This window comes from Opisthocomus hoazin, chromosome 31, assembly GCF_030867145.1.
Source record: "Opisthocomus hoazin isolate bOpiHoa1 chromosome 31, bOpiHoa1.hap1, whole genome shotgun sequence".
Taxonomy (NCBI): domain Eukaryota; kingdom Metazoa; phylum Chordata; class Aves; order Opisthocomiformes; family Opisthocomidae; genus Opisthocomus; species Opisthocomus hoazin.
The window spans coordinates 3,536,015-3,560,198 of record NC_134444.1 but is presented as its reverse complement, the minus strand read 5'-3'; the positions used below and the strand labels follow the sequence as shown (position 1 = coordinate 3,560,198).

General features: G+C 49.3%; 2 protein-coding genes across 2 annotated transcripts; both read right to left on the bottom strand.

The window, feature by feature from the left end:
- Positions 1–500: 500 nt before the first annotated feature.
- LOC142365084 (olfactory receptor 14A16-like) lies at positions 501–1,436 on the bottom strand. Its single transcript, XM_075445527.1, has one exon. The coding sequence runs from the start codon at positions 1,434–1,436 to the stop codon at positions 501–503; it is 936 nt and encodes a 311-aa protein (XP_075301642.1).
- Positions 1,437–18,643: 17,207 nt separating this feature from the next.
- Positions 18,644–19,582, bottom strand: LOC142365085 (olfactory receptor 14J1-like). Its single transcript, XM_075445529.1, has one exon. It carries the CDS (start codon positions 19,580–19,582, stop codon positions 18,644–18,646), a length of 939 nt encoding a protein of 312 aa, XP_075301644.1.
- Between the last annotated feature and the right edge of the window lie 4,602 nt (positions 19,583–24,184).

Below are 24,184 nucleotides of genomic sequence, written 5' to 3'. Positions count from 1 at the left end.
GTTGGCAGTGCTGCCTGCAGGGCAGTGGTTCCTGAAAGGCACAGGGCCATGGTCCCAGGCAGATCCCTGTGGATCACCATCATTTTTCTCCGCACTGGGCACCCACGCTTGAAGGATCCACACAGGCTCATTCCCTAACACATCTCCCCACGCCCTTCAGTGCAGAACCTCTGTAGAAGCAAAGCACAGCAGCATGCTCATAGGGGCAATTACATCAGCCTGTTCCTGACCTCAGCTTTGGAAGAAGAGCCTGACATCCAGGCACTGGTACTGACAAAATCGTCTTTTATTACAGAGATGTAACATGACAGTCCTGCTGTACCTTTCTGACAGAGAATCATGCAAAGTCCTCTAGGTCAGACAGGCTGGGTTGTGCCTCTGGGGAAGCTGAGTGGATGCAGAGATTCCTGGACAAACAGGACTGTCACAGACAAAATGCTTCATGCACAGGATGCTTCAGAGGTGAATTAGAAATTCACTTCTGAAGAGACAAGGGCAGCTTATTTCTGCAGAGGAATAAATGACTGAATCATCTTCTTCAGTGCGTCCTTGAGCTCCTGATTCCTCATGCTGTAGATGAGAGGGTTCACAGCTGGAGGTACCACCGAGTACAGAAATGACGCCACCAGATGCAGATATGGAGAGGAAGTGGAGGGGGACTTCAGGTAGGCAAAGATGCCAGTGCTGATAAGGAGAGAGACAATGGTCAGGTGAGGGAGGGACGTGGAAAAGGCTTTGTGCCAGCCCTGCTCAGAGGGGATCCTCAGCACGGCCCTGAAGATCTCCACGTAGGACAGTACAATGAAAATAAAACATCCAAAAGCTAAACAGACACTAACAAGGACAAGACCAGCTTCCCTGAGGTAGGAGTCTGAGCAGGAGAACTTGAGGATCTGAGGGATTTCACAGAAGAACTGGTTCACAGCATTGCCCTTGCAGAGGGGGACTGAAAATGTGTTGACAGTGTGCAGGAGAGGGTAGAAGAACCCAGTGCCCCAGGCAGCTGCTGCCATGTGGACACAAGCTCTGCTGCCCAGGAGGGTCCCATAGTGCAGGGGTTTGCAGATGGCAACGTATCGGTCATAGGCCATGACGGTGAGGAGACAATACTCTGCTGCGAACAAGAAAAGGAAGAAAAACAACTGTACAGCACATCCCAAGTAGGAGGTGGCCCTGAAGTCCCAGAGGGAATTGGCCATGGATTTGGGGACAGTGGTGGAGATGGAGCCCAAGTCAAGGAGGGAGAGGTTGAGGAGGAAGAAGTACATGGGGGTGTGGAGGTGATGGTCGCAGGCAATGGCAGTGATGATGAGGCCGTTGTCCAGGATGGCAGCCAGGTAGATGCCAAGGAAGAGCCAGAAGTGCAAGAGCTGCAGCTCCCGTGTGTCTGCGAATGCCAGGAGGAGGAACTGTGTGGTGGAGCTGCTGTTGGACATTTGCTTCCCCTCAGAGTGAAGCACTGTCCAAAAAGAAAGAGACAGTGACAAGTTAGGGTAGAATTCTCTGAGAAAAGTCAAAGCCCTTTCTCCTAGACTTCGCCCACTGCTACACACAACCAACTTTTCCTCTTCAAGGAGACCTGCTTTCAGCTGCATGGCTGGAGCTCTGGTCTGTGCCGGCTGAGTGTGCCATGACGAGCAGTGGTGCTGCCTGCTGAGTGCTGAGGAGTCAGCCCTGCTCTGCAGCACTGGGTGCTAAGGAACAGGGATGGCAAAAGGAAGTTGGAAAAGGTTTTCTGCTGCATTCAGGGAGAACAAAGTGAGTCCTACCAACAAAAGGATTGCTGATATGGAAAGGGGAGCTGGTCTATGCATCCGTCTTCTTCTAAGCTGCCCTGGACTTGCACCTTTCTAAGATCGAGACTGATTACACCCCTCTGTTACCCTGAAAAGCAACCAGACACTGCTAAAAGCAGAAGGATCCACTGCAGACCATGAAATGAGTCACCCTTTTTCAAAATTTCCATTCCCCACTTCTAGCCAAACACTGACATGGATCATAGTGTCCCCTGGAAGTTGCATGCTGCTTGCATGGACACCCCAAGGAGATAGACAAGGGTCCTAACCATGGCAGCTTATTAAAGGAAAGTCAGCTTATTCCTCAGCCTCCAGGACTGCATTGCCCAGAGCTTCACAGGTTTGAGGAAATCTGGCACACCTCACTGCTGTGGGCACTTCTGCATAGGAGGACTCACAAGGTCTGTGCCTGACTTTGCAGCTGAAACTCCCATTCCCTTAGAGCCTGAAAGCAATTTCAAGAACATCCAATGATAGGAGAGACATGGGGGCACTCAGGAAATCTTTCCCTTACCCAGCTCTTCACATCATCTCCCACCTCCCAGACATCAACAATGCGGGACAGTCTCCCTTGGGCCCTGGCCAGTGGGAAATGGGCACATGGCAGGAGAGATGCACTTCATCTCTTCTTCTAGTTTGCTAGACGAGGAGGTGACTAACGGCCTAGAACCTATGGTCTAAGGGCTTTGTTGGGAGGGAGAGAAGACAAGAGGTGTGCTGCTCAGGGAAGGAGTCTGCCCTGCAAGGCGTGTCTGGGAGGTTCCCAGGTCTCCCCTGCAACAGCATTTCTATCAGCATCTCCCTCCCTCCCTCCCTCCCCACATCTCTGTTGCCTGGAGCTGTGCCTTCTGGGACTTGTTTCTTTGGCACCATGCTGCTGTTCTGCCCGTGCTCACAGACCCCATCCCAGTCCCCGTGGGCACAGCTCTGCCCTGCAACCACTGTGTGTGTGCAGGGCTGAAAGAACAGGTCACACAAACCCTGGTGAAAATGGAAAGGTGATGCTGGTTTTATCTGCAGGCTGCTGGGGGGTAAAGGCACTTGCTGAGGTTCCTCGTAAACCTCAGTGTGATGGCTGAAGAGTCTCAGCCCCTGCTCTGACCTGCACAGATGGGTTTCCATTGCCACCAAGCTGAGCCAGAGAAAAGTGGAAGCACAGATTCAAGAAAGCACAGACTCAGGCAGGAATCCCCTGCACTGAACGTACTCCTGAAAAGTCCCTTTGGAAATGACCTGGGCATGAGCTGGCTCTGTGAGCAGCCCTGACCCATGCATCACCCTCTCCACAGCTGAAGGACCCTGCCCTGCTGGGAGTCAATCCTTCCACCTGCATCTTCTCCTGTGCACCTCTGGCTGCACACCCACCTTCACACCCCTACATCCATCCCCAGGAGAAAGCACCCGTCATGCCCTGTCCCTCTGATGGTGTAGCAGGGAAGCCCTGCTCAGGAGCACAGCCTCCTCCTCTACACTGGAGTCACTGCGAGAGTCCTCCTGACAGATCTCAGAGGCTGTAGGGTGTGCCGGCTTTTGGATATGCCTTCAGGAACACAAGCTAAATTGCTCTGCATCCAGTGACTTACTGTATAGAGGGCTATGAAGAGCTCTCCGCTAGTGAGGTCTCAGCTCAAAGACTTCCCACTCCCGTTTGCCTGTAACCTGCCTCTGCTTCGCTCCTTTCCCCTCGGTGCCTGCAGGCAGTGCCCTCAGCCCTGCTGGGCTTTACAGAGAAGCTGCTTCTGGGCAGAGCTGTGTCTTTTTGCAGCATTGCTTGGTTGCCATGATCTCACTCCATCCCAGAAGCCCAGCCCAGCTCAGCAGCAGAGGACCACCCCAAGGCATGACTTACTCTGTCCCCTCTGGACTCCCTCCAGGTGTCCCAGGGGCTCCAGGGGAACCTGATGCAAAATAGCCTGGAGGAATTACTGATGTTCCCTCCCTCAGCTGCAGAGAGACACTTAGTTTTAGAAGTGTCATTATTCCTATTTGAACAGAAGCTGGGCATGAGAATCACTTTTTTTGTCTCTTATTTATGCAGGACAGCAAAAAGTTGACAGGGGAGGACCTATTATTTCAAGCTAAGGGGGCGGATGACTTTAATTGTGTTAATTTAGGCATTTGATGTTTGGTTTACATTCCTAGGGCTACAAACACATTCAGCTCTCCTTTGTCCATACCATGTCTCTGCTCTGAAACAAAAACCTTTGCACGCATAGAGTCTTGGACCCTTGATACCATCTTTCCTTATGACGAGTATGAGCATGCCTGGTTGGACAGCATCTGTGTTTCATCCCAAATGTGCAGCAATGCCCTCAGCCAGGGGCACAGACAGGATGAGCTGGAGCCTTTCATGTCAGAGACAGAGCTGTGGCACTGACGGAATCAATTGCCAAGCTGTGGTGGCAGAGGTTGGTACAGCTGGCCTTCAAGGACAGCACCCTCCAAGCACAGGGACAGTCCAAATGACAAACCAGTCTAAATCTGTAAGGCAATTCCAGGGAACCACAATGAATACTGACTACATCAGCAGTGGTTAAAAGAATAACAGAGACACTGTGTGGCCACTGCAGAATTCAGTAAGAGCAGGCATAGATAGGTCTGGGATGCTCCATGTCCTCTTTGCCTCAGTCTCCAACAGCAAGCTCTTCCAGCCTTTTGGGCTCCGAGGCAGGACTCTGAAGGAGAACATCCAGTAGTGATAGGAGTTCAAGTGAGGCATCACTTCAGCAAGTGCAGTCCTCAGCAGTCTATAGGACAGGAGGGGCAGCACCCCAGGGAGCTGAGACAACGCCCCGATGTCACAGTGAGGCCACTGTCCGTCACCGAAAAGTCATGGAGGCTGCAGGGATTCTGAGTGAGAACACTCAAACATTGCACGCACCTTTCAACGTGCCCAAGGGACAAATGGCTGTGCCCCAGAGCGTGGGCACTTGGATCACATTTCTGGGTGTTGGAAAGAGAAGGTGACTGGGTTTACCAGGAGGAAATTGTGTCTAGCCATCCTCTTTGCTTTCTGGTTTGGACTTGGAGGAGTAGCCTTTAACTGGAAGTCATCAAGGCTTTCGACATTATTTCCCACAACGTTCCTGTTTCCAGGATGGGATTTCATGGTCTGTGTGGGTGGATAAGTAGTGGTAAGAAAAATCAGCTGGCTGTTTGGGCATGGGGAGACATGGCCAATGTTTTGTACTTAGCCTGGGGACCTGTAGCTAGTAGGGAATGACAAGGATCTGTCCTGCAACCTGCCCTGTTCAGCGTATTTTAATGACCCAGAGGAGATGAGAGAGTGCTTTTTCATAGCATTTGTAGAAGACATCACATTGAGGAGTGCAGACACTACACTGGAGGGCAGGCTTGCTATCTCAAGGGACATTGACAGACTGGAGGGAGGAGCCAATAGAAACCTCATGATAGCCATTAAGTCCTGACCTTGAGGTGGACTAAGACCCGGCAATGATTGAGCCCAGGGACTGCTCAGGCTTGTAGAAGCAATGTGGGAAAGGGTCTTGATGTCTCTGGGTTTCTTTAGGTAAACATGAGCCACCAGCAAACAAGGCCCACAGCATCCTGGGCTGTATGAGCAGGAGCACAGCCAGGACACTCAGCACTTTTTACACGGTATCCAAAATATATCTGACCATGCCAGAGAGACCTTGTTAAACTGGAGCCAGTTCAATGTAGCAGCGCTGAGGCCATTGGCATGGGAGAACTTAGGCAGTGTGGGAAGAAGCTGAGACGGCTGATCTTGTTCAGCCTGGAGATCTTGAGGGGGACATACAGCAGCATTGCACGATTCCCAGCAAGATGAAGTCAGGCTCATGTCCATGACACAAGCACAAGAGGCAATGGGCTGCAACGACAGTCACTAAGGCTAGCTATAGGGAGAAACCTTTCTAGCATGAGGATGCTCAAGCACTGGAAGCTTTTCCCCAGGCAATGTGCCCTGCTTCTATCCTGGAATGCAATCAAGATGTGTTTGGATAAAGCCCTGAGTACTCTGGTCTCACCCTGCTTTGAGCAGGAGGTTGGTCGAGACACCTCCTGGGGTCCCTTCCAGCCTGAATGTTGCTGCCCAGAATAGAGAATAACTGTTGAGAAAGAAATTAAAGAGTTTCAGTTCATCGTCATCATCAAGAATAAGAAGCAGTTCCCTTGCAGCACTGTCCTGTTACTGATATTAGTGATACTAGAACTAATTCCAAAACATTCTTGAGAGCATCTTTATTTTGCCGTGGCACCAGAGCTCAGCCTGCTCAGATACTGAAAGACCTGTCTGAAGTCTCTCCAAACTTCGTCTCTGCAGGCTTCTGTCATCCACGCTTTTTTAAACCAGGACACTTTTCCCCATCCCTTCAGCGCACTGCCTGCTCTCTGTCTGCAGCTGGGTGAAGTCAGGGCATGCCCTTGCACAGCCTTCCCTACAAAAGTCCCCTCCGCCTGCTGTTCCCACTTGTACCACCTCCAGTTATGTGTGACTCCATCTGCAGAGCTCCACTGGATGGGCAGTTTTCCTCTTTCTTTCACACCCGAGACTCACTTTCACAACCTTTTTGTATTGTATTCCTAGCAAATATTGTCTCAGGAAAACCATTTATCCTCCACTGCTTCATCCATTTCACCTTGCAGGCTGAGATATTTCCGCTCTTGGAGGACACATCAGGCAAAGTTGCTGCATATACATCAGGGTTAAAATAACAAACCAGAACATGCTAGGCTAGTTTTACACAGAGACACAGGTTCAACCTGGCAAAGCAGTTTAAATCCATAAGTGCTTATAGCAAATTGACAAAGAGAGGAAAAAATGAATGAAGCTGTATTGTCTGGACTCAGAAAAAGAGTGTTGAGTAAAGAGAAACTCTCACAGCCTATGGAATTTTTTCTTTAGTTGGCCTATGAGAAGTTTGGGTTCTCATGTGTTTTGGCTCAAGCTTGCTGCATTTACATTTTCAGCAAGGGGAAATGTTCCAGTGCAGTATTTAAACTCCCTTGCCAAACCTGTGTAGAGAATCAGGGCAGTGGTGTCATACAACAGACAGTGTCAGACAGAAGATGGAAGTCATGTAAACTGAAATGGGTTGGGCTCAAATGGGAATTCAAATCCTGAGCTGGTAGGACAACACTGGCTGCAGTTACACATAAGTTATCCGACATGGCTGTGAGTCCAGACCTAGTTGATGGAGTTTAACACATCGATGAAGAGGACAGGATGTCAGGAGATAGGGAGAAGAGAGCATGCTTCCGTTTCCCAAATCCCATGACAGTGCCTTAACCATCCTTCCCTTGGCCTCTGGTGTCCCATTCCTTGAGATGCAAGCCTCGTGGGTCTTCTGCTGGTAGTGCATCAACAATCCTTCCAGTATTTCTATGATTTCCCTAAGAGTTGCAGTATCTACTTGTCGGAGTGGGAACTCGGAAACGGTAGAAACGATACCATCCCGATGTGAGTAAGATCATTTGTCTTTATTAGTCATCAAAACAGGGTTTATATAGCGAAGCAATAACAGCATCTGATTGGTTAGTTATCTTAACCATATATAGTCAAAATAGCTACAGCTCGCTGTCATTGGTGCAGAGCTGCATCTCGATGCGGAAGCGACGATAAGGCAGGAAGCAGCGACGTGGCCGGAATCGGCTAAGGCAGGAAGCAACAACGTGGTAGTTCCCTTGCCCAGCGTTCCGTGTTCGCCACTCTACTTCTGTAGCAGTGTTCCGTGTTCAATACTTTCAAGGTCTATCTCCGTTACCAAGCCTGGGTTGCTCAACAGCACCAAACTATGTCCCCTCTCGTCCAGCCAGGACTCCACAATTCCCCCTTTTTGGTTTTTTTTTTGAGCAAGCCAGGTATAGTTGATGAGGTTGTTGATGATGATGAGAGCTGACAGAATTTTGGTCTTCAGCTTGCTACCACTTCTTCAGAGGGTCACACAAACTACAATACTAACAGATATAAGAACACAAATGCTAATTGAAGACATAGAGATGTGAAGTGCATACCATAACGTGCTGGATATAAAGAAAGATCAAATTAACTTGAGAATGATACGTACTGATGGTAAATCTGTTACCTAGCATATGGGTGTAGATTGATTTACTTGTATTCACTTTTCTTGCTGGATTTACTTGTATCCAATTTTCTTCCTGTGTGGATGGTGGGACTAAAGTACCGCTTGACCACAACGTATCATTATTGTCAATGGGAGGGGATGCATCTCATCGCGTTAGGCATCGAAATAGCAGTGTATCAATAATATTAGCTCAGTAAATTTGCACTTGGGTTATAGGTATACTTATCACATATACAAACATCCATAACAGTTAGTATTGGCTATCCATATTAATCACCTAGGTTAAGATCAATGTACCTAGAACTATGACTCATTAACTATATAGGCTAAAATTAATGTACATAAAAGCACAAAGCTGCCAACATCACCACATCTACTCCCTGCTGCATCAAATTCTTCCGAAGTCTTGATAAATCAGAGTCCAAATACAACAGTCTAAAGTCAAAAACCAGATATAATCAATACCTGCAGACCTTACCAAACCAGAAGACACAAAACAGTTACTCAGTCCAGACAAATCCGTGAGATCACAGAAACCAAATGAATTCATCAGATCACAGAAATACAAACACGGTAACATAAAACCACACGTTCATGGTCGCGACCACACACACACAGGCACACCAAGTTTTCAGCACAAATCCAAATATTGCAAAGACAGGACTTACAGTTCAACATTTAACAGACAAATTCCCAAGCTTCAGTTTCAGGAAGAGTACTCTCTTTTCAATTCTGGATTAGAAAGGACGCTTTCCTTTCCCATCAGGGATATAGCTCAATGCTGTGAAGCTTTTACTATGACTAACAAATAGGCAACAAGAAACAATACTGGAAGAATGCCTTTGCCTTATTAATGGTTCACGCTCAGAACTTTTTGGTCCAGTGATCAGAGGTTCTCCCCGAGAATCCCTCGGTACCGGCTGGAGGTCCTGCAATCCCTTGGACCATTGATGTTCAAGAGCAGCGTCCTACCTGGGTACCCAAAATCTATTACTAGAAAGCAGTAAAATAATTAACTTTCTGAAACTTAATGTTGGAGTTCTAGAAAGCAGGCATTCTTTACTGCAGTACTGAACGCACAGGGAATAGTTCTGCTCAAATGTGTGTACCGAAAAGACACTCCTATTAGATATTTATGCCATGCTAACATACGTAATCATTACATTTCTGCAAAGTACTTGTCATTCTCCATTTCTCCCCCCCTCCCTTTTTTTTTTTTTTTTTTTTTTTTTTTTAATATATATATGTCTTTTGTACATGCATATTGGCACTTCTGGGCAGTTGTCAGGAGCCCTCAGGTGAAGGTTCATACTTTTCCTCACGGTGTCTGCTAGTTGACCTTTGCTCTTGTGCAGACACAGTTCTAAAATCACGTATACCATGTCCTCCAAGATTGCTTCGTTATACAAAAGCTGTTGTGGGAAATAATTGCCAAATATGCAAGGAATGTATTAATTGGTGTGGATGGTGCACCCACTGCAGTCATCAGAGTACTTCCGTTTGCTGCAATTTTTTCAGTGTTCCCTGTGTAATAGGATCATCCAGAGTGGATCTCTTCTGCTTCCATGTCAGAGGTTGCTCCCTGAGAGTGAGCGTGGTCGCCTCTGACATCAGATTCTGCGTTACTTTCTTTCAGCTCATGATATGGCTTCACATATTTTGCCGGTAACCTTGGAGGGCCTGTTGAAAGAAGAACACACGCATAGCCTCTTCCCCACGTTGTTAGTTCTACAGGACCTGTCCATTGCGATTCCCCAAATTCTTTATAACATACCTTTGGTCGAACCACAAATGGAGGGACCATCCCGAATTGATGGTCAGCTGCTGTTGTAAATAATTGATCATCAGAACAATTTTAAAAATTAAGTACATATAATGCTTTGTCTAACTGTTCCTGTGGGGTAACACTGCCCATGGGATTCCCCCTTTTTTTGTTTATTTAGCATCGCTTTGAGGGTCCCGTGGATGCTTTTGACAATGGCTTGTGCAGTAGAAGAATGTGGTATACCTGTACCATGTTGTATACTGCAGTCCTGTAACTCATCAGCTCGTAAACCACGAGGGTTCACTCCTGCACACGATGGTGCGGGTGTAATACATTGACAGTCAGGGCATGCATGAACATGTGTTGTGGCTTGCCCCTGGGGCAAAGCAAATTGTTTATGCAAGGAAGAGGCATTTTGATGAAAGAAGTCATGAGATAATAGGGCTTGCTTGAAACTGTGTGGCAGTACTGCTGCCATTGTCAATTTATCTGCTACAGCCTTTCCTTCAGTTATTGGTCCTGGTAGAGTAGTATGTGACCATATATGCATTATAAAATATACACGTATATGATTTTCTAATCTCAATAGCAAGGAAAAAAAGTTGTTTGTTATTGACTGCTCTTATCATTGCATCTGCAATGTGTTAAACAATATTCACAACACATGCAGAATCTGTGACAACATTGAGTGGTTCAGTCGAAAAGAATTCAAAGACGTGCAAGGCTGCTGATAGCTTAACAATTTGTGTGGATCCTTCAACGACTAAAATAGATGATTACTAATCGGATGAATTTGTTTGTTTCCGAAACACTGTTCATGCTCCTTTAATAGGAACAGAAACACATCGGTGATTTGGCTGCAATGAAATTTGAGAGAGGGAATGTAGCAGCTTATGTTGTGGAAGGGTATAATGTATATTATTTAAATAATCAGCTAGAGCGGCTTGCAGCAATAAGGATTCACTGTTTAATACCACAAAGTCATCTTTAACCATCAGCAGGCAAATAGTATCAACTTGCTGACAGTGATTCCAACCTTGTGCTGTTAAGGACACTATGATGTGTACCTTTGAGGTCAATGTTTTCATGGGCGTATGAGACAAAAAGATCCATTCCAGAGTCTTCAACTTCTGCGTGTTAACACACCACTTATCGAAAAGAGGGTAAGGCTGTAAAACAAAACCTTCATAAATTATATACAAATTTGTTGGCAATTGGACATTAATTCTGGAGGTAAAGGCAATTGCAATTCTATCTGAAATCTTTTGTAAAACAGTTTTTGCTTTTGTCATTGATCTTCAGGAAAATAATAAATCTGAGTCCCTTTTAACAAAGTAAATAGAGGGGACAAATCTTCAGTCGTAATGTCAATATTTTCACCTTTCAGCAGAGTAAATAACATCATGCAGGTAGACCATCTGAACCTTGGAAAGATAATAAAGTCCAGTTGTTTGTTCACAAGGAATTCTACTGCAGTAATTGAATTGTATACATTTTTTGTAACCAAGTCCTTGAATGTCAGAAAGATGGTTCTCGCCGTGCCGCTTCTGGGCTGGCCGGGATGGGCTGGCGCGCTGGGATCGAGGGAAGGGGGGTGGGGGGAAAAAGCGGGGGGGTGGGGGGGGAACCGTGCCGCCGGTTGTCCAGGGGGAGCCATGTGCCCGACCAGGTGTAAGGTTCGCTGACCCGTCCGATGCAGTGGCTGCTGGCGCGGCGGCTGTACAGCATCTGAGGGACTGTGCAGTTTTATGTTGGAATTCACCTCGTTTTGATCTCAGGTCGGGTATGCCAATTGCTGTCGAGAGACCCTGTCGTACACTTTCAAGATGCCGGATTTTTACACCCCACTTCCCATTTCTCTGCATTCAAAGGATCGTCAGGTTCTGGCAGATTTACTTCCCGCATTTCTCATGTTCGGTAGGAATTTCGTCATATATAGGGTTAAATTTCAACAGACTGCTGCTCTGTCCTTGCTTTTGAGATAAGGACAGAGGAGTAGCAGCTGCTTGTAAGATAGTCTCTGTAAGTTTTAGAGCATTTAAAGCTGTATGCACTGATTTCCAAGTAATGATTTCCTCGGGAATTTTAAACTGCAAGACTTTGTTCTTTCAAACTTCACTGTAAAAAATTCTTTAATGGAGCCTTTGCTCCATTTTTCAGTGACTGTCCCATTCTCCAGCGAGCTGGGGGGGGAAACAGACCTGATTCCTGCTCAGGGTCTGTTGGACCCAGCCCCTGCTCACGGCTTTCTTCAGGTGGTACATTTGCAACAAAAGGACTCTTCTGAACGACAGTGGCCACCTTTTCTTCTGCTGTTATTTCATAATAAGGGTCCAGATGTCGCATCGCCTCATCTACCGCCCATTGTATCCACGCTGATCCCCACAACAAGAACTGAGTAGGAGTTAGCAACAGTCGCATTAAATTCCGACAGTCATACAGGCACATCAAGTCAGCAGAAAAAATCCAGGTAACAATTTGTCGAGTGGCCTCAGACTTCACCCCATATTGCGTTATGGTGGTACGGGCCTGTTGCAAAATCTTCCAGTCATGTGATTCCCATTTGCTTTGTCCATTAACCTGTACCACAGGACAGGCTAAGGCTTGTGTACCTCCCATAGTGGTGGCAACGTTCCACTGCTAAACATTTCGGAGAGGAAGCCTCATTTTCCCGATGGGGGGAGTTGGCAACGATTGACATATGCTGGAACTGCAAACTCATGTCTTGCAGATGCTGCAAAACTGACTGCAAAAGATCGCACGCTGTTTTTCCTTGCAATTCGCTCTGGCCGCCATCAGAGGGCGTCGGGAGTGGAGACGCCTTGCTGGAGGGTGGCACTGGTGGATAGAGAGGAGGGGCCGATGTTGCAGGCCGTGCCCCAGGAGGGGCCGATATCGTAAGCCACGCCCCTTCTCCCTCCCCCTCTGGGGGTGGTATGAGCCGCTCCTCCCCTCTTCCGGAAGACAGTCGCACTTCCGCACCTGACTCCTCCCCTCTCCCCTGGGGCTGTTGTACTACCGCGTCCGGCTCGCATTTTGACGTGATCTCTCTAGTGGCAACTTCCGGTGGGCCACGCCCCTATGTGCCCAGACCAGAACCACGCTTCTCACTCGCCCGAATCTCAGCAATTGTGTTACAGGTGATCCCAGCCATCCCTCTAACGGCAGATAGCCTGAAAACCTGTGATAATGTCCCAGGCTTAGGCACATGACCTTTCCCAGGCTGCGGAGCTAGTATCTGAGCTGCAGCGCACACCACCTCTCGTTCAGCTTTCATGGCTTTTAAGGTCTCTAATACTGTTCGCCAGAGCTCACAGATGGCTTTTATCTTCTTTTCCTCCTTTTCCTCCCCCGTTGTTGTCCTTTCCCACATTGTCTTTCCTAACTCTTGCCATTCCGAGACGGAAAACAGTAGCTGGGTATCTGCAAAGTGACCCCATCGTTACCCCCGTTTAATCAAATTCATGAGTTGCTTTGCCGTTGCGTCTATTCCTCTCTTAGAGAGAATATCGACGAGCAACGTAGCCGCAGCATCCACCTCCATGCCTGCGACCATGGCCTCCACATTCAAATTTAGCTGCGCCAGACAGCCCCAGTGTGGCTCGAAAATTCCTGGGAGTTGGCCGTCCATGTCTGCCCTGCGCTTTCGCACCCAGGCAGGACCCTCCCAGCCGTTACTCCCACGCCCCCCTCTCTAGCTGCTCACCGCAGACTGAGGGACTCCTGCAGGGAAACCGTCCATCCTCTGCTACCAAATGTTTGCGTGGGATACGGATCCGTTGTAACGATGTGACCCCAATATGAGTATGATCATTCACCTTTATTAGTCAGCAAAAACAAGGTTTATATAGCAAAACTATTACAGCATCTGATTAGTCAAACCCCCAATCCATATATAGGCAAAACTACTGCAACTCTTTGTGATTGGTGCAGAGCTGCATCTCGATGTGAAAACAGTGCTGTGGCAGGAAACAACAGCGTGGCAGGAAGGAAGTAACAGTGTGGCAGGAAACGGCAACGTTCCCCCTGCTCCAGTGTCCCAAGCTCGTCGCTCTGCCTTCCCAGCAGGGTTCCGCGTCAGCCGCTCCCAAGGCTCACTTCCGGATTGGAACCTGGGTTGCTCAACGGCATGAAGCTATGTGCCCTCTCGTCCAGCCAGGACTCCACAGGTGTCCTGGTGGACGACAGGTTAACCATGAGCCAGCAGTGTGCCCTGGCTGCCAAAGGCCAATGGCATCCTGGGATGCCTGAGAAGGAGTGTGGCCAGCAGGTCGAGGGAGGTTCTCCTTCCCCTCTACACTGCCCTAGGGAGGCACCATCTGGAGTACTGCGTCCAGTTCTGTGCTCCCCACTTCAAGAAAGATGAGGAGCTACTGGAGAGAGTCCAGCGGAGGGCTACGAGGATGGTGAGGGGACTGGAACATCTCTCCTACGAGGAGAGGCTGAGGGAGCTGGGCTTGTTCAGCCTGAAGAAGAGAAGACTGTGAGGGGACCTTAGAAATACTTATAAATATCTGAAGGGTGGGTGTCAGGAGGATGGGGCCAAACTCCTTTCAGTGTTGCCCAGCGACAGGACAAGGTGCAATGGGCACAAACTAAAGCACAGGAAGTTCCGTCTGAACACAAGGAAGAACTTCTTCCCTCTGAGGGTGACGGAGCCCTGGAACAGGCTGCCCAGGGAGGTTGTAGAATCTCCTTCTCTGGAGATATTCAAGACCCGCCTGGACAAGATCCTCTGCAGCCTGCTGTAGGTGACCCTGCTTCGGCAGGGGAAGTTGAACTAGATGACCCACAGAGGTCCCTTCCAATCCCGAATATTCTGTGATTCTGTAATTCTGTGATTCTATGAAAACACTGGCACACAAGTAGAGACCCTGCTGTGGTGTCCTTCATGTACATGCACTGCCTGCATCTACATCATAGACATGGGATGGACCTTGTCTCACTGCAGTGGTGGCATTCGGTCACTTGCTCACACACACCAAACCTGTCTGAGATGCCCTGGGGTGTCGGTTCTGTACCAGCTTGGCATGTGGATAGCTGTCCTGTAGGTCCTGTGCTGTCCAGCCAGGTTTACGCTCTGGTGTACTGGGCAGATTTGACATCTGTGGTAGCTCTGCAGGCCTCTATTTGACCATTAAGCTGAGCAGGTGCCCTGGATGAGGTTACACAATGTAGGGATGTCCATGGGAAGATACAAGTGACACTTGGTGGAGTCGTAGGAAAGTTATGGAGAAGGACAGAAGGAGCTGCCTCTGTTGAACGTGGCTCCATTCGGTCAGAGGAATACCTCTATCGGCTCCCCTAAGCATACTGAAAAGGGAAAGGTTTGGTTCTCATAGATGGGACCATTTTCTATCATTTCATCTGTCCAACGGGATTCCCCACCAGTCTCCGAGTCAATGCCCCCAGATGCTGCCCTGGCTCCCACAATTGCTCCATTAGAGCTTGCAGGTCACTTCTGGCCGCTGTCTCCATTAGTAACACAGCAGCTTAGTTAAGGAGCTGACACCTCTTTAGTGCAGCTGAGCTGAGGCAAGAGGAATCCCAGCTCCTGGGGGTCTGTGGGTGCACCAGAGAAGCTGAAAGCCCCTGCGGCCTCAGGAATCCTGAGCAGAGCTGAGATGCCTCCATTGAGGTTGCTCCATCCCTGCCCTGCCCAGCTGGAAAGGATCCCCTGCCTGTCCCTGCCTATGTGTCCTGCCTGACCCTGGTCAGGAATAGGGGTTTGCAGAGGGGAACATGGACACCTCCTGTAAATCCACATACCCTGGCAGAGCAATCCCCACTGCAGCCATCAGCCTGTGCAGTGTTCAGAGAGGGACAGTCAGTGATTATTTCAGCCTTCTTCCAATTGTGTTCCTTCTTTTGCTCTGCTTCTCAGCACAGCTTTTGGTTTACCTGTTAGCGTCTTCCTTCTTCTCAATTTGCACTTTAAATTCTCTCTTCACCCTTCAGAAGAGGGGAGTGAGTGAGTGGTGGGTGGGGGCTTAGTGGCCGCATCATGGACTTTTTTCTGTTCTCAGTAAAACCATTAGCAGTAAAATGCTCTAAAATTTCTTCTCCTTTTTGGTTATGAGAAATTTAATTTCTTTAAATTTATTCTTGTAATTCATTCTTAGTTGGCAAGACAGCTATAACTTTACAGTCTTTAGCTTCTGGCATGAAGTTTCTAGAGAGTGCTTTTCCTCCCGTGGCTGACTCTTTGTTACCATTTTAAGGCAACACCTCTCAGACAACGTTACCCTAATTCTTTTCTGCTCTCTGTCTTTCATCCTTGTTTCAGTGTGTGTCTGTGTGAAAGCTTATTTTTTTACCAAAATAATGTCATAGAACTGATCCCTAAGTGGTCCAAGCACAAAGCAGGCCAAAGTTTTGTGTGATGAACACTGATACAACACCATTATGTCTTTTTGGATCTCTGAACACCTAATCTTTCAGCAGAATAGTCAAACATATACAGGAATAGCTTTGCTGTAGGTCCTGTGCTGTCCCTGCAAGCCTTGGCATCTCAGGTAGTTCGATGGGCCTGCACTTGAAAAATAAATGAGAAGAGACCCTGAATTCTATGAGGTGATGTGGGGATGAACATGAATGGCCTGCCAATGCAGTCAGTGGAAACCTCATACATACAACTGGTGGAGGAGAGAGAGAGCCCGAGTTCTCCCATTGGCACATGACTGCAGTTGTTCAGAGGAATAATTCTATGGGCTGCCCTGGACATAGTGAGTGGGGACAGTTTCAGTTGCCGTGAATTTGGGCAGCAGCTCTCATTTCAGTTGGCCAAATAAAATACCCAACAGTCTCCAAGAGGATGCCCCAAGATGCTGCCCTGTCTCTGTGAACTGCTCCATTTGAATTTGCAGCTGCCTGCACAGATCTTCACCCACCGCTGACACCTCAGATGTGTCCAGGCGTTTTGTGTGAACAGCCCACTCCTTCCCTCCTTCTCCATTAATCAGCGTGGGAGCTGAGACAAGGAGCTCTCATGCTGGTGCCTATTTTATGCACACTTAACTGGCACAAGAACATTCCCACTCCCGTGAGCTTGTGGTCTGCATTAGAGGGACCTGAATCCCTTTCCGATGTTTTTAGAAAATGATAAGGTCTCGCCTCAGACTCCTCTTCTCCAGATTAAAATAATCTTAGTTCCCTCAGCCACTCCTCATAAGACTTATTCTCTAGACCCTTCACCAGTCTCGTTGCCCTTCTCTGGACATTCTCTAGCACCTCCATGTCCTTCTTGTAGTGAGGGGCCCAAAACTGAACACAGCACTTGAGGGGTGAGGTGCAATGTTTCCCAATAACCCCAACAAGACACAACCCCACAATTTAGCTTCTGAAACCTCCACCAGTACCCAACCCTTTCCCAGCTCCAGCTATGTCCCATGTGGGGCTTTACAGACAGCGCTTCTCTGGGGTCTGATGAGGCACTGGCCAGGAGAGAGGCTGGGCAGGGCTGGCTCTTCCCCCTGTGCTGCCACTGAGCCCACCAGGGGGATGGAGGTGGCTTTCCAACAAGACTCATCCATAAAGATGAAGTGAGCAGCCAGTGCTGGAAATAGCTGCTGAGAGATGCTGGGGGGTTGACAAAGGTCCTGGGCCACCTTCCCAGTTTGTCCATGAAATGGAAAGCACAGAATGGCACCCCATGGCATTTGACCCCATTACGCAAGCCCTGGTTCTGCATCACAAACCCCCTGGGGTGAGTGATCACCCTGCATGTTCATGCAGTACAAGTTCTACACTGGTGTTTAGCAGACACTTTCCAGCCCAGTCGAGCTCCTCTCCAGCTCTCCCCATCTCCACTGCCCCATCTCCAGCCCAGCAGAGCAGCCCAGTCACGCTGGCACCATAGCAGTGCCCAGCACAGGGTGCTGCAGAGCTCTGGGCACTCACCCTACAGCCACTGCCCCTCGGATGGGAACAGCAGGTCCTGAGGGACAGAGAGGAGTCTCAGGCTCCCCATAAGTCCCAGGGCTGGCACCAGGCACGGCATAAAGAGACAGAGGCCAGCATCTCCCTGTGTCTGCTGGCCTTGTCTCAAAGAGAATCTTATTGCCTAATGGCCTCAAGTTGTGTCAATGGCCTCAGATTGCATCACGAGTGGTTTACATTGGATATTAGGAAATGTTTCTTTACTGAAAGACAGGTCGGGCATTGGAACAAGCTGCCCAGGACAGTGGTGGAGTCACCATCTGTGCAGGGGTTCAAAAAACATGTGGATGTGGCACTTCAGGACATGGTTTAGCAGGCATGGTGGTGCTGGGTTAACGGTTAGCCTTTATGATCTTAGAGGTCTTTTCCAACCTTCATAATTCTATGATTCTATGACTCTGTGCTTCTATGCTGGCAGTCCCTCTGTACCAGTCCCTTTCCCGAGCACGAGGCTCCTGCCTTGAAGGTTCCCCAGGCAACTCCTGCTACACCAGTAAGAGAAAAATCTGCCCAAACTGGTGCATGCAGAATTAGTTCTGCTCTTGTCCAGGGATGTCATCTTGGGCATTGCCCTGAGTTGGCAGTGCTGCCTGTAGGGCAGTGGTTCCTGCAAGCCAGAGGGACACGATCCCAGGCAGATCCCTTTGGATCACCCATCATTTCCATTTGCAATGGGCCACCCACATGTGAAGTATCCACACAGGCTCATTCCCTAACACATCGCCCCATGCACAACTACGTTAAACCGATGGAGAAGCAAAGCACAGCAATGCGCTCATAGGGGCAATTACTTCAGCCTGTTCTTGATCTCAGCTTTGGAAGAAGAGCCCAACACCCAGACACTGATACTGAGAAAATCCTCTTTTATTACAGAGATGCAATAAAGCAAACCAGCTGTACCGTCCTGCCAGAGCAATCTACAAAGTCCTCTCGGTCAGACAGGATGGGTTCCTTTCTCTGGAGAAGCTGAGTAGATGCAGACATTCCTGGACAAATAAGATTGTCCCAGATAAAATGCTCAATTCAGAGGATGTTTCAGAGATGAATTAGAAAATCACTTCTGAAAAGACAAGAGCAGCTTATTTCTGCAGAAGGATAATTGACTGAATCAGCTTCTTCAGTGCGTCCTTAAGCTCCTGGTTCCTCATGCTGTAGATGAGGGGGTTCACTGCTGGAGGCACAACCGAATACAGAACCGCCACACACAGATCCAGAGATGGGGAAGATGTGGTGGGAGGCTTCAGATGGGCAAAAATGCCAGTGCTGAGACACAGGGAGACCACGGCCAGGTGAGAGAGGCAAGTGGAAAAGGCTTTGTGCCGTCCCGGCTCAGAGGGGATCCTCAGCACAGCCCTGAAGATCTGCACATAGGACAGCACAATGAAAACAAAACAACCAAGTGCTAAACAGGCACTAAGCACAATATGTCCAGCTTCCCTGAGGTAGTCTGAGTCTGAGCAGGAGAGCTTGAGGATCTGGGGAAGTTCACAGAAGAACTGGTCCACAATATTGCCATGGCAGAGAGGGACTGAAAATGTATTCGCAGAATGCAGAAGAGAATTGAGGAACCCAGTGCCCCAGGCAGCTGCTGCCATGTGGACACAAGCTCTGCTGCCCAGGAGGGTCCCATAGTGCAGGGGTTTGCAGATGGCAACGTATCGGTCATAGGCCATGACAGTGAGGAGACAATACTCAGAGGAGATAAAGAAGAGAAAGAAAAAGACCTGGGCAGCACATTCCAGATAGGAGATGGCCCTGATGTCCCAGAGGGAATTGGCCATTGTTTTTGGAACAGTGGCGGAGATGCAGCCCAGGTCAAGGAGGGCGAGGTTGAGGAGGAAGAAGTACATGGGGGTGTGGAGGCGGTGGTCGCAGGCTATGGCACTGATGATGAGGCTGTTACCCAGGAGGGCAGCCAGGTAGATGCCCAGGAAGAGCCAGAAGTGCAAGAGCTGCAGCTCCCGTGTATCTGCGAATGCCAGGAGGAGGAATTCGGTGAAGGAGCTGCTGCTGGACATTTGCTTCCACTCAGCACGGAGCACTGTCCAAAAAGAAAGAGACAGTGACAAGTTAGGGTAGAATTCTGTGAGAAAAGTCAAAGTGCTTTCTCCTAGACTCACTCCCATTGCTGCACACCACCCACTTTTCCTTTTCTAGGAGACATTCCTTCAGCTCCATGGCTGGAGCTCTGGTCTGTGCTGGCTGAGTGTGCCGTGATGAGCAGTGGTGCTGCCTGCTGGGTGCTGAGGAGTCAGCCCTGCTCTGCAGCTCTGGGTGGTAAGGAATGGGGATGGAAAAAGGCCATTTAAACCCGTTTTCTACTGCATTAAGGGAGAAAAAACTGAGACATACCAGCAAAAGGATAGCTGGTATGGAAAGCGGAGTTGGTATGTCCCTCCTTCTTGTTCCCAGCTGCCCTGGACTTGCACCTTTGTAAGATCAAGGGCGATTACACTCCTTTGTTACCCTGAAAAGCAACTGTACACTGCTGAGAACAGAGGCATGCACTGCAGAGCATGAAATGACGCACTCTTTTTCAAAATATCTGTTCCTCACTTCTAGCCAAGGACTCACGTGGATAGTAGTGTCCCCTGGAATCACAGAATCACAGAATCACAGAATGGTAGGGGTTGGAAGGGACCTCTGAGGGTCATCTAGACCAACCCTCCTGCCGAAGCAGGGTCACCTACAGCAGGTTGCACAGGAACTTGCATGCCGCTTGGATAGATACACCAAGGAAATAGCAAAGGGTCCTAATCATGGCAGCTTATTAAAGAAGAGCCAGCTTATTCGCAGGCCTCACAGACTGCATTGCCCAGAGCTTCACAGGTTTGAGGAAAGCTGACACACCTCACTGCTGTGGACACATCTGCATAGGAGGACCCACAAGGTCTGTGCCTGACTCTGCAGCTGAAACTCCCATTCCCAGAGAGCCTGACAGCAATTCCAAGAACATCTGAGCAAGCATGGGAGAGACACAGGTGGGAACTCAGGAAACCTTTCCCTTACCCAGCTCTGCACACCATCTCCCAGACATCAACAATGCAGGACACTTGTCCTTGGGCTCTGGTCAGTGGGAAACGGGCACATGGCAGGAGAGATGCACTTCATCTCTTCTGCTGGTCTGCTGCACAAGGAGGTGACTAATGGCCTAGACCCCAGCGGCTAAGGGTTGTGCTGGCTGGGGAGCAGACAAGAAGTCTGTCGCTCAGGGAAGGAGTCTGCCCTGCAAGGCATGGCCAGCAGGTTCCCAGGTCTCCCCTGCAACAGGATTTTCATCAGCATTTCCCTCCTTCCCTATCCTTGTCTCTGCTGCCTGAAGCTGTCTCTGCTGGGACTTCTTTCTTTGGCCCCGTGCTTCTTCCCTGCTCACACTCACAGACCCCATCCCAGTCCCCGTGGGCACAGCTCTGCCCTGCAACCACTCTATGTGTGCAGGGCTGAAAGAACAGGTCACACAAACCCTGGTGAAAATGGAAAGGTGATGCTGGTTTTATCTGCAGGCTGCTGGGGGGTAAAGGCACTTGCTGAGGTTCCTCGTAAACCTCAGTGTGATGGCTGAAGAGTCTCAGCCCCTGCTCTGACCCGCACAGCTGGGTTCCCATTGCCACTAAGCTGAGCCAGAGAAAAGTGGAAGCGCAGATTCAAGAAGGCACAGACTCAGGCAGAAATCTCCTGTACTGAACGTAGCCATGAAATGTCCCTTTGGAAATGACCTGGGCATGAGCTGGCTCTATGAACAGCCCTGACCCATGCAGCACCCTCTCCACAGCTGACGGACCCTGTCATGACAGGGGTCAATTCTTCCACCCACAGCTTCTCCCCACAGCGCCATAAGGATCTCCCCATGCAGGCTGAGAGCTGACCCTGGCAGGGAGGCAGAGTCCCTGCCCCAGCACACAGCCCCTGGGGTGCAGAGACCCTGCTGTGAAGAACAGTCCTGGGCACCCCTGGCGGAGAAGGCAGCTGTCATGCCCTGTCCCTCTGATGATGCAGCAGGGAAGCCCTGTTCAGAAGCACAGCCTTCTCCTCTGCACTGGAGTCACTGCAAGAGTCCTCCTGACAGGTCTCACAGGCTGTAGGGTGTGCCAGCTTTTGAAGATGCCTTCAGGAATATGAACTACATTGCTCTGCATGCAGTCACTTACCGTGTAGAGGGCTGTGAAGAGCTCTCCCCTAGAGAGGTCTCAGCTCAAGGTCTTCCCACTCGCGATGGCCTATAACCTGCCTCTGCCTTGCTCCTCTCCCCTTGGTGCCTGCAGGCAGTGCCCTCAGCCCTGTTGGGCTTTGCAGAGGAGCTGCTTCTGGGCAGAGCTGTCTCTCTGCAGCACTGCCTGCTTGTCATCTGCTCCCTCCATCCCAGGAGCCCAGCCCAGCTCAGCAGCAGAGGACCAGCCCAAGGCATGACTTACTCTGTCCCCTCTGGACTCCCTCCAGGTGTCCCAGGGGCTCCAGGGGAACCTGATGCAAAATAGCCTGGAGGAATAACTGATGTTCCTTCACTCAGCTACAGAGAGACACTTACTTTTAGCAGTTTCATTACTGCTATTTGAAAAGGAGCTGGGCATGAGAATCACTTTTTTTGTCTCATATTTAAGCAGGACACTGGAAAGGTGACAGGGAAGGATCAGTTATTTCATGCTGGGGGGGGTGTGTGACTTTAATTGAGTTAATTTAGGCATTTTGTGTCGGATTTGTATTGCTAGGGCTAGAAACACTTTCAGCTCTCCTTTGTACACGCCATGTCTCTGCTCTGAAACAAAAGCTTTGCACACACAGGGTCTTGGACCCTTGATAGCAGTTTTTCTTTTGCCAAAGATGAGCTTGCCTGGTTTAGCAGCATCTGTGTTTCATCCCAACTGTGCAGCAATGCTCAGCCAGGGTCACAGACGGGATGAGCTGGATCCGTTCATGTCAGAGACAGAGCTGCGGCACTGACGGAATCAATTGCCAGGCTGTGGTGGCAGAGGTTGGTACAACTGGCCTTCAAGGACAGCACCCTCCAAGCACAGGAACAGTCCAAATGACAAACCAGTCTAAACCTGTAAGGCAATTCCAGGGAACCACAATGAGTGCTGACTAATTCAAGAACAGTTAAGAGAAACAAAAGGGCTGTGCCCCAGTGCGTGTGCACTTGGATCACATTTCTGGGTGTCAGAAGAAGGTGACTGGGTTTACCCAGAGCAGATTGTGCCTGTCCATCCTCTTTGCCTTGTGGTCTGGAAGTGAGGGGTACTGCTTCTAACTGGAAGTCAGCAAGGCTTGCAGCATCATCTGCCACAACATTCTTCTGTCCAGGATGGGATTTTATGGTCTGTGTGGGTGGATGAGTAGATGGGTAAGAGAAACTAACTGGATGATCGGGCATGGGGAGGCATGGCCAATGTTGGTACTCAGTCTGGGGACCTGTAACTAGTAGGGAACGACAAGGCTTTGTCCTGCAACCTGCCCTGTTCAATGTGTTTTTAATGGCCCATAGGAGATGAGAGAGTGCTTTTTCATAGCATTTGTAGAAGACATCATATTGAGGGGAGCAGACACTACACTTGAGGCCGGCTTGCCATCCCAAGGGACTTAGACAGACATGAGGGTTGAGCCAATAGGAAACTCATAACAGCCATGAAGTCCTGACCTTGAGGTGGACTAAGAACCTGCAATGATAGAGCCCGGGGACTGCTCAGGCCTGTAGTAGCTCTGTGGGAAAGGGTCTTCTGCTCTCTGGGTTTCATTAGGTAAAACATGAGCCATCAGCAAACAAGGCTCACAACATCTTGGGCTGTATGAGCAGGAGCACAGCCAGTCTGCTCAGCACTCTCTACATGGTATACACAATATTTTCCCTAGGTTTTGACATCCCACCATGCCAGAGACCTTGATAAACTGGAGCCAGTTCAATGTAGCAGCGCTGCAGCCCTCAGCCTGGGAGAACTTCGTTAGTGTGAGTAGAAGCTGAGATGGCTGTTCTTGTTCAGCCTGGAGAAGTGAAGGTCTTGAGGGGGACATACAGCAGCATTGCACAGTTCCCAGCAAGATGGAGTCACGCTCATGTCCCTGACACAAGGAGAAGAGACAAAGGGCTGCAACAACAGACACTAAGGCTAGCTATAGGGAGAAACCATTCTAGCATGATGTTAGTCAAGCACTGGAAGCTCTTTCCGAGGCAGTGTGTGTTGTGTGTATCCAGGAATGCAATCAAGATGTGTATGGATAAAGCCCTGAGTACTCTGGTCAAGACACCTCCTGGGGTCCCTTCCAGCCTCAGTAATGCTGTCTGCCCTTCCTCTTCATGTTTTCAAAGTGCGGAAAACTCCCAGATTCTCCCTGACCCCAGAAGGAATTCACAGGAAGCACAGAGTTTCTCCACAGGTGCCCCCAAACAGCCCTGACCACGTCCTTTGCTTCCCTTTTCATTTGCCCAAAGCCATGTTCTTCCCTTTTACTACACTGATACCCCTCCAAAACTAACAGCCTACCATGTTAATCCTTTCAGAGCAGGTCACTCAAGAAATGTCAGCATCCATGTAGAGAGTCTATAGATGAGCCAGGTATTGAAGCCATCATTGCTGAGGGACAGATGAGGCTTTTGAACAGTTCAATGACCCTGGGAACCACCATGCCTT

Excerpts from the sequence above, each read along its gene's own strand:
- LOC142365084 (XM_075445527.1), bottom strand. The coding sequence starts at position 1,436 with ATGTCCAACAGCAGCTCCACCACACAGTTCCTCCTCCTGGCATTCGCA.
- LOC142365085 (XM_075445529.1), bottom strand. The coding sequence starts at position 19,582 with ATGTCCAGCAGCAGCTCCTTCACCGAATTCCTCCTCCTGGCATTCGCA.